Genomic DNA, 10,000 nt, shown 5'->3' with positions numbered 1-10,000 from the left:
ATCTCACCCTCCTCTATCTCTCTCCATCTCACCCTCCTCGCTCTCTCCATCTCACCCTCCTCGCTCTCTCCATCTCACCCTCTAACTCTCCATCTCACCCTCCTCTCTCTCTCCATCTCACCCTCTAACTCTCCATCTCACCCTCCTCTATCTCTCTCCATCTCACCCTCCTCGCTCTCTCCATCTCACCCTCCTCGCTCTCTCCATCTCACCCTCTAACTCTCCATCTCACCCTCCTCTCTCTCTCCATCTCACCCTCTAACTCTCCATCTCACCCTCCTCTCTCTCTCCATCTCACCCTCTAACTCTCCATCTCACCCTCCTCGCTCTCTCCATCTCACCCTCTAACTCTCCATCTCACCCTCCTCTCTCTCTCCATCTCACCCTCTAACTCTCCATCTCACCCTCCTCTCTCTCTCTCCATCTCACCCTCCTCGCTCTCTCCATCTCACCCTCATCATCTCACCCTCCTCTCTCTCTCCATCTCACCCTCCTCTCTCCATCTCACCCTCCTCGCTCTCTCCATCTCACCCTCCTCTCTCTCTCCATCTCACCCTCATCATCTCACCCTCCTCTCTCTCTCCATCTCACCCTCCTCTCTCCATCTCACCCTCCTCGCTCTCTCCATCTCACCCTCCTCTCTCTCTCCATCTCACCCTCATCATCTCACCCTCCTCTCTCTCTCGATCTCACCCTCATCATCTCACCCTCCTCTCTCTCTCCATCTCACCCTCCTCTCTCTCTTCATCTCACCCTCCTCTCTCTCTCCATCTCACCCTCCTCTCTCTCTCCATCTCACCCTCATCATCTCACCCTCCTCGCTCTCTCCATCTCACCCTCCTCTCTCTCCATCTCACCCTCCTCTCTCTCCATCTCACCCTCCTCTCTCTCTCCATCTCACCCTCATCATCTCACCCTCCTCTCTCTCTCCATCTCACCCTCATCATCTCACCCTCCTCTCTCTCCATCTCACCCTCCTCTCTCTCTCCATCTCACCCTCCTCTCTCTCTCCATCTCACCCTCCTCTCTCTCTCCATCTCACCCTCATCATCTCACCCTCCTCGCTCTCTCCATCTCACCCTCATCATCTCACCCTCCTCTCTCTCTCCATCTCACCCTCATCATCTCACCCTCCTCTCTTTCTCCATCTCACCCTCATCATCTCACCCTCCTCTCTCTCTCCATCTCACCCTCATCATCTCACCCTCCTCGCTCTCTCCATCTCACCATCCTCTCTCTCTCCATTTCACCCTCATCATCTCACCCTCCTCGTTCTCTCCATCTCACCCTCATCTCTCTCTCCATCTCACCCTCATCATCTCACCCTCCTCGCTCTCTCCATCTCACCCTCATCATCTCACCCTCCTCGCTCTCTCCATCTCACCCTCCTCTCTCTCTCCATCTCACCCTCATCATCTCACCCTCCTCGCTCTCTCCATCTCACCCTCCTCTCTCTCTCCATTTCACCCTCATCTCACCCTCCTCGCTCTCTCCATCTCACCCTCATCATCTCACCCTCCTCGCTCTCTCCATCTCACCCTCCTCTCTCTCTCCATCTCACCCTCATCATCTCACCCTCCTCGCTCTCTCCATCTCACCCTCCTCTCTCTCTCCATTTCACCCTCATCATCTCACCCTCCTCGTTCTCTCCATCTCACCATCCTCGTTCTCTCCATCTCACCATCCTCTCTCTCTCCATCTCACCATCCTCTCTCTCTCCATCTCACCTTCCTCTCTCTCTCCATCTCACCTTCATCATCTCGCTCTCTCCATCTCGCTCTCTCCATCTCACCCTCCTCGCTCTCTCCATCTCACCCTCCTCGCTCTCTCCATCTCACCCTCCTCGCTCTCTCCATCTCACCCTCCTCGCTCTCTCCATCTCACCCTCCTCGCTCTCTCCATCTCACCCTCCTCTCTCCATCTCACCCTCCTCTCTCCATCTCACCCTCTAACTCTCCATCTCACCCTCCTCTCTCCATCTCACCCTCCTCTCTCCATCTCACCCTCCTCTCTCCATCTCACCCTCCTCTCTCCATCTCACCCTCCTCTCTCCATCTCACCCTCCTCTCTCCATCTCACCCTCCTCTCTCCATCTCACCCTCCTCTCTCCATCTCACCCTCCTCTCTCCATCTCACCCTCCTCTCTCCATCTCACCCTCCTCTCTCCATCTCACCCTCCTCTCTCTCTCCATCTCACCCTCCTCTCTCCATCTCACCCTCCTCTCTCTCTCCATCTCACCCTCCTCTCTCTCTCCATCTCACCCTCCTCTCTCCATCTCACCCTCCTCTCTCCATCTCACCCTCCTCTCTCCATCTCACCCTCCTCTCTCTCTCCATCTCACCCTCCTCTCTCTCTCCATCTCACCCTCCTCTCTCTCTCCATCTCACCCTCCTCTCTCCATCTCACCCTCCTCTCTCCATCTCACCCTCCTCTCTCCATCTCACCCTCCTCTCTCCATCTCACCCTCTAACTCTCCATCTCACCCTCCTCTCTCCATCTCACCCTCCTCTCTCCATCTCACCCTCCTCTCTCCATCTCACCCTCCTCTCTCTCTCCATCTCACCCTCCTCTCTCCATCTCACCCTCTAACTCTCCATCTCACCCTCCTCTCTCCATCTCACCCTCCTCTCTCCATCTCACCCTCCTCTCTCCATCTCACCCTCCTCTCTCTCTCCATCTCACCCTCCTCTCTCTCTCCATCTCATGTTCCTCTCTCTCTCCATCTCATGTTCCTCTCTCCATCTCATGTTCCTCTCTCCATCTCATGTTCCTCTCTCCATCTCATGTTCCTCTCTCCATCTCATGTTCCTCTCTCCATCTCATGTTCCTCTCTCCATCTCATGTTCCTCTCTCCATCTCATGTTCCTCTCTCCATCTCACCCTCTAACTCTCTCCATCTCATGTTCCTCTCTCTCTCCATCTCATGTTCCTCTCTCTCTCCATCTCATGTTCCTCTCTCCATCTCATGTTCCTCTCTCCATCTCATGTTCCTCTCTCCATCTCATGTTCCTCTCTCCATCTCATGTTCCTCTCTCCATCTCATGTTCCTCTCTCCATCTCATGTTCCTCTCTCCATCTCATGTTCCTCTCTCCATCTCATGTTCCTCTCTCCATCTCATGTTCCTCTCTCCATCTCATGTTCCTCTCTCCATCTCATGTTCCTCTCTCCATCTCATGTTCCTCTCTCCATCTCATGTTCCTCTCTCCATCTCACCCTCCTCTCTCCATCTCATGTTCCTCTCTCCATCTCATGTTCCTCTCTCCATCTCATGTTCCTCTCTCCATCTCATGTTCCTCTCTCCATCTCATGTTCCTCTCTCCATCTCATGTTCCTCTCTCCATCTCATGTTCCTCTCTCCATCTCACCCTCTAACTCTCCATCTCATGTTCCTCTCTCCATCTCACCCTCTAACTCTCCATCTCATGTTCCTCTCTCCATCTCACCCTCATCATCTCACCCTCCTCGCTCTCTCCATCTCACCCTCATCATCTCACCCTCCTCGCTCTCTCCATCTCATGTTCCTCTCTCCATCTCATGTTCCTCTCTCCATCTCACCCTCTAACTCTCCATCTCATGTTCCTCTCTCCATCTCACCCTCTAACTCTCCATCTCATGTTCCTCTCTCCATCTCACCCTCATCATCTCACCCTCCTCGCTCTCTCCATCTCACCCTCATCATCTCACCCTCCTCGCTCTCTCCATCTCACCCTCATCATCTCACCCTCCTCTCTCTCTCCATCTCACCCTCCTCTCTCTCTCCATCTCACCCTCATCATCTCACCCTCCTCTCTCTCTCCATCTCACCCTCCTCTCTCTCTCCATCTCACCCTCCTCTCTCTCTCCATCTCACCCTCCTCTCTCTCTCTCCATCTCACCCTCATCATCTCTCTCCATCTCACCCTCCTCTCTCTCTCCATCTCACCCTCCTCTCTCTCTCCATCTCACCCTCCTCTCTCTCTCCATCTCACCCTCCTCTCTCTCTCCATCTCATGTTCCTCTCTCCATCTCACCCTCCTCTCTCTCTCCATCTCATGTTCGTCTCTCCATCTCACCCTCATCATCTCACCCTCCTCTCTCTCTCCATCTCACCCTCATCATCTCACCCTCCTCGCTCTCTCCATCTCACCATCCTCTCTCTCTCCATCTCACCCTCCTCTCTCTCTCCATCTCACCCTCCTCTCTCTCTCCATCTCACCCTCCTCTCTCTCTCTCCATCTCACCCTCATCATCTCACCCTCCTCGCTCTCTCCATCTCACCCTCCTCTCTCTCTCCATCTCACCCTCATCATCTCACCCTCCTCGCTCTCTCCATCTCACCCTCCTCTCTCTCTCTCCATCTCACCCTCATCATCTCACCCTCCTCTCTCTCTCTCTCTCCATCTCACCCTCATCATCTCACCCTCCTCTCTCTCTCTCCATCTCACCCTCCTCTCTCTCTCCATCTCACCCTCCTCTCTCTCTCTCCATCTCACCCTCATCATCTCACCCTCCTCTCTCTCTCCATCTCACCCTCATCATCTCACCCTCCTCTCTCTCTCCATCTCACCCTCCTCTCTCTCTCCATCTCACCCTCCTCTCTCTCTCCATCTCACCCTCATCATCTCACCCTCCTCTCTCTCTCCATCTCACCCTCATCATCTCACCCTCCTCTCTCTCTCCATCTCACCCTCCTCTCTCTCTCCATCTCACCCTCCTCTCTCTCTCCATCTCACCCTCATCATCTCACCCTCCTCTCTCTCTCCATCTCACCCTCCTCTCTCCATCTCACCCTCCTCTCTCTCTCCATCTCACCCTCCTCTCTCCATCTCACCCTCCTCTCTCTCTCCATCTCACCCTCATCTCACCCTCATCTCACCCTCCTCTCTCCATCTCACCCTCCTCTCTCTCTCCATCTCACCCTCATCTCACCCTCATCTCACCCTCCTCTCTCTCTCCATCTCACCCTCCTCTCTCTCTCCATCTCACCCTCCTCTCTCTCCATATCACCCTCATCTCACCCTCCTCTCTCCATCTCACCCTCCTCTCTCTCTCCATCTCACCCTCATCATCTCACCCTCCTCTCTCTCTCCATCTCACCCTCATCTCACCCTCATCTCACCCTCCTCTCTCCATCTCACCCTCCTCTCTCTCTCCATCTCACCCTCATCATCTCACCCTCCTCTCTCTCTCCATCTCACCCTCATCTCACCCTCATCTCACCCTCCTCTCTCCATCTCACCCTCCTCTCTCTCTCCATCTCACCCTCCTCTCTCCATCTCACCCTCCTCTCTCTCTCCATCTCACCCTCATCTCACCCTCATCTCACCCTCCTCTCTCCATCTCACCCTCCTCTCTCTCTCCATCTCACCCTCATCTCACCCTCCTCTCTCTCTCATCTCACCCTCCTCTCTCTCTCCATCTCACCCTCCTCTCTCTCTCCATCTCACCCTCCTCTCTCTCTCCATCTCACCCTCCTCTCTCTCTCCATCTCACCCTCCTCTCTCTCTCCATCTCACCCTCCTCTCTCTCTCCATCTCACCCTCCTCTCTCTCTCCATCTCACCCTCCTCTCTCTCTCCATCTCACCCTCCTCTCTCTCTCTCCATCTCACCCTCCTCTCTCTCTCCATCTCATCATCTCACCCTCCTCGCTCTCTCCATCTCACCCTCATCATCTCACCCTCCTCTCTCTCCATCTCACCCTCCTCTCTCCATCTCACCCTCCTCGCTCTCTCCATCTCACCCTCATCATCTCACCCTCCTCTCTCTCCATCTCACCCTCCTCTCTCCATCTCACCCTCCTCTCTCTCCATCTCACCCTCCTCTCTCTCCATCTCACCCTCCTCGCTCTCTCCATCTCACCCTCATCATCTCACCCTCCTCTCTCTCCATCTCACCCTCCTCTCTCCATCTCACCCTCCTCTCTCTCCATCTCACCCTCCTCGCTCTCTCCATCTCACCCTCATCATCTCACCCTCCTCTCTCTCCATCTCACCCTCCTCTCTCTCCATCTCACCCTCCTCTCTCTCCATCTCACCCTCCTCGCTCTCTCCATCTCACCCTCATCATCTCACCCTCCTCTCTCTCCATCTCACCCTCCTCTCTCTCCATCTCACCCTCCTCTCTCTCCATCTCACCCTCCTCTCTCTCCATCTCACCCTCATCATCTCACCCTCCTCTCTCTCTCCATCTCACCCTCCTCTCTCCATCTCACCCTCCTCTCTCCATCTCACCCTCCTCTCTCCATCTCACCCTCCTCTCTCCATCTCACCCTCCTCGCTCTCTCCATCTCACCCTCATCATCTCACCCTCCTCTCGCTCCATCTCACCCTCCTCTCTCTCCATCTCACCCTCCTCGCTCTCTCCATCTCACCCTCATCATCTCACCCTCCTCTCTCTCCATCTCACCCTCCTCTCTCTCTCCATCTCACCCTCATCATCTCACCCTCCTCTCTCTCTCCATCTCACCCTCCTCTCTCTCTCCATCTCACCCTCTCTCTCTCCATCTCACCCTCTCTCTCTCCATCTCACCCTCCTCTCTCTCTCCATCTCACCCTCATCATCTCACCCTCCTCTCTCTCTCCATCTCACCCTCATCATCTCACCCTCCTCTCTCTCTCCATCTCACCCTCCTCTCTCTCTCCATCTCACCCTCCTCTCTCTCTCCATCTCACCCTCTCTCTCTCCATCTCACCCTCCTCTCTCTCTCCATCTCACCCTCCTCTCTCTCTCCATCTCACCCTCATCATCTCACCCTCCTCTCTCTCTCCATCTCACCCTCCTCTCTCCATCTCACCCTCCTCTCTCTCTCCATCTCACCCTCTCTCTCTCCATCTCACCCTCTCTCTCTCCATCTCACCCTCCTCTCTCCATCTCACCCTCCTCTCTCCATCTCACCCTCCTCTCTCCATCTCACCCTCCTCTCTCCATCTCACCCTCCTCTCTCTCTCTCCATCTCACCCTCCTCTCTCTCTCCATCTCACCCTCATCATCTCACCCTCCTCGTTCTCTCCATCTCACCATCCTCGCTCTCTCCATCTCACCATCCTCTCTCTCTCCATCTCACCATCCTCTCTCTCTCCATCTCACCTTCCTCTCTCTCTCCATCTCACCTTCCTCTCTCTCTCCATCTCACCTTCATCATCTCACTCTCTCCATCTCGCTCTCTCCATCTCACCCTCCTCGCTCTCTCCATCTCACCCTCCTCGCTCTCTCCATCTCACCCTCCTCGCTCTCTCCATCTCACCCTCCTCTCTCTCTCCATCTCACCCTCCTCTCTCTCTCTATCTCACCCTCCTCTCTCTCTCTCCATCTCACCCTCCTCTCTCTCTCATCTCACCCTCATCATCTCACCCTCCTCGCTCTCTCCATCTCACCCTCATCATCTCACCCTCCTCTCTCCATCTCACCCTCCTCGCTCTCTCCATCTCACCCTCATCATCTCACCCTCCTCTCTCTCCATCTCACCCTCCTCGCTCTCTCCATCTCACCCTCATCATCTCACCCTCCTCTCTCTCCATCTCACCCTCCTCTCTCTCTCCATCTCACCCTCATCATCTCACCCTCCTCTCTCTCTCCATCTCACCCTCCTCTCTCTCTCCATCTCACCCTCCTCTCTCTCTCCATCTCACCCTCTCTCTCTCCATCTCACCCTCCTCTCTCTCTCCATCTCACCCTCATCATCTCACCCTCCTCTCTCTCTCCATCTCACCCTCATCATCTCACCCTCCTCTCTCTCTCCATCTCACCCTCCTCTCTCTCTCCATCTCACCCTCCTCTCTCTCCATCTCACCCTCCTCTCTCTCTCCATCTCACCCTCCTCTCTCCATCTCACCCTCCTCTCTCTCTCCATCTCACCCTCTCTCTCTCCATCTCACCCTCTCTCTCTCCATCTCACCCTCCTCTCTCCATCTCACCCTCCTCTCTCCATCTCACCCTCCTCTCTCCATCTCACCCTCCTCTCTCTCTCTCCATCTCACCCTCCTCTCTCTCTCCATCTCACCCTCATCATCTCACCCTCCTCGTTCTCTCCATCTCACCATCCTCTCTCTCTCCATCTCACCATCCTCTCTCTCTCCATCTCACCATCCTCTCTCTCTCCATCTCACCTTCATCATCTCACTCTCTCCATCTCGCTCTCTCCATCTCACCCTCCTCGCTCTCTCCATCTCACCCTCCTCGCTCTCTCCATCTCACCCTCCTCTCTCTCTCCATCTCACCCTCCTCTCTCTCTCTATCTCACCCTCCTCTCTCTCTCTCCATCTCACCCTCCTCTCTCTCTCCATCTCACCCTCCTCTCTCTCTCTCCATCTCACCCTCCTCTCTCTCTCTCCATCTCACCCTCCTCTCTCTCTCTCCATCTCACCCTCCTCTCTCTCTCTCCATCTCACCCTCCTCGCTCTCTCCATCTCACCCTCCTCTCTCTCCCTTCCCCCTCCATATCTCTTTCTCTCCATCTCTCTTTCTCTCCATATCTCTTTCTCTCTCCCCTCTCTCTCCTCCCTCCTCTCTGTAGTTGGCATGTTATGACCAGGCTAAACAGCTGGTGCTGTCTTCAGGCTTCATGGGCGATAACATCCTCACACACTTCCTGTCTAGCTTCATCGCTGTGAGTAACCGGGCTTCTTATTGGTCAAAATAGTGCAGAGTGCTGGTTGGATAAGGAACCAGAAGAATGTGAAATGATAACAATGACATTGTTCATTGATAACTAAAAAAAACAAATGATGTCTCTCTGTCTGTGTCATCTGTCTGTAGGGAGGCTGTGCTACGTTCCTGTGTCAGCCTCTAGATGTGATGAAGACCAGGTTGATGAACTCTAAAGGAGAATACTCAGTGAGTTACTCTATCCATCCCTCTCTTAGTCATCTCTCCATCCATCCCTCTCTCTTTCATCTCTCCATCATCCCTCTCTCTTTCATCTCTCCATCCATCCCTCTCTTAGTCATCTCTCCATCCATCCCTCTCTCTTTCATCTCTCCATCCATCCCTCTCTCTTTCATCTCTCCATCATCCCTCTCTTTTTCATCTCTCCATCCATCCCTCTCTCTTTCATCTCTCCATCATCCCTCTCTTTTTCATCTCTCCATCCATCCCTCTCTTATTCATCTCTCCATCCATCCCTCTCTCTTTCATCTCTCCATCATCCCTCTCTTATTCATCTCTCCATCCATCCCTCTCTCTTTCATCTCTCCATCATCCCTCTCTTATTCATCTCTCCATCCATCCCTCTCTTTTTCATCTCTCCATCCATCCCTCTCCTTTTCATCTCTCCATCCATCCCTCTCTCTTTCATCTCTCCATCCATCCCTCTCTCTTTCATCTCTCCATCATCCCTCTCTTTTTCATCTCTCAATCCATCCCTCTCTTATTCATCTCTCCATCCATCCCTCTCTCTTTCATCTCTCCATCATCCCTCTCTTATTCATCTCTCCATCCATCCCTCTCTTATTCATCTCTCCATCCATCCCTCTCTCTTTCATCTCTCCATCATCCCTCTCTTATTCATCTCTCCATCCATCCCTCTCTTATTCATCTCTCCATCCATCCCTCTTATTCATCTCTCCATCCATCCCTCTCTTATTCATCTCTCCATCCATCCCTCTCTTATTCATCTCTCCATCCATCCCTCTCTTATTCATCTCTCCATCCATCCCTCTCTTATTCATCTCTCCATCCATCCCTCTCTCTTTCATCTCTCCATCCATCCCTCTCTTATTCATCTCTCCATCCATCCCTCTCTTATTCATCTCTCCATCCATCCCTCTCTTTTTCATCTCTCCATCCATCCCTCTCTTATTCATCTCTCCAACCATCCCTCTCTTATTCATCTCTCCATCCATCCCTCTCCTTTTCATCTCTCCATCCATCCCTCTCTTATTCATCTCTCCAACCATCCCTCTCTTTTTCATCTCCATCCATCCCTCTCTTATTCATCTCTCCATCCATCCCTCTCTTATTCATCTCTCCATCCATCCCTCTCTTATTCATCTCTCCATCCATCCCTCTCTTATTCATCTCT

At 53.5% G+C, this 10,000-nt stretch overlaps 1 protein-coding gene across 2 annotated transcripts in view; it reads left to right on the top strand.

Annotated features, from left to right (window-relative positions):
* LOC139370218 (mitochondrial dicarboxylate carrier-like) overlaps positions 1-10,000 on the top strand; it is a 34,701-nt gene that overhangs the window by 13,014 nt on the left and 11,687 nt on the right. For both annotated transcript variants that reach the window (XM_071109572.1, XM_071109571.1), the window contains exons 8-9: positions 8,495-8,587; positions 8,737-8,814. In XM_071109572.1, the coding sequence (XP_070965673.1) occupies positions 8,495-8,587; positions 8,737-8,814 (171 nt within the window). The remainder of the gene's footprint in view (positions 1-8,494; positions 8,588-8,736; positions 8,815-10,000) is intronic.

Source organism: Oncorhynchus clarkii, chromosome 17, assembly GCF_045791955.1.
Source record: "Oncorhynchus clarkii lewisi isolate Uvic-CL-2024 chromosome 17, UVic_Ocla_1.0, whole genome shotgun sequence".
Lineage (NCBI taxonomy): Eukaryota > Metazoa > Chordata > Actinopteri > Salmoniformes > Salmonidae > Oncorhynchus > Oncorhynchus clarkii.
This window is presented reverse-complemented; position numbering and strand designations above follow the sequence as displayed.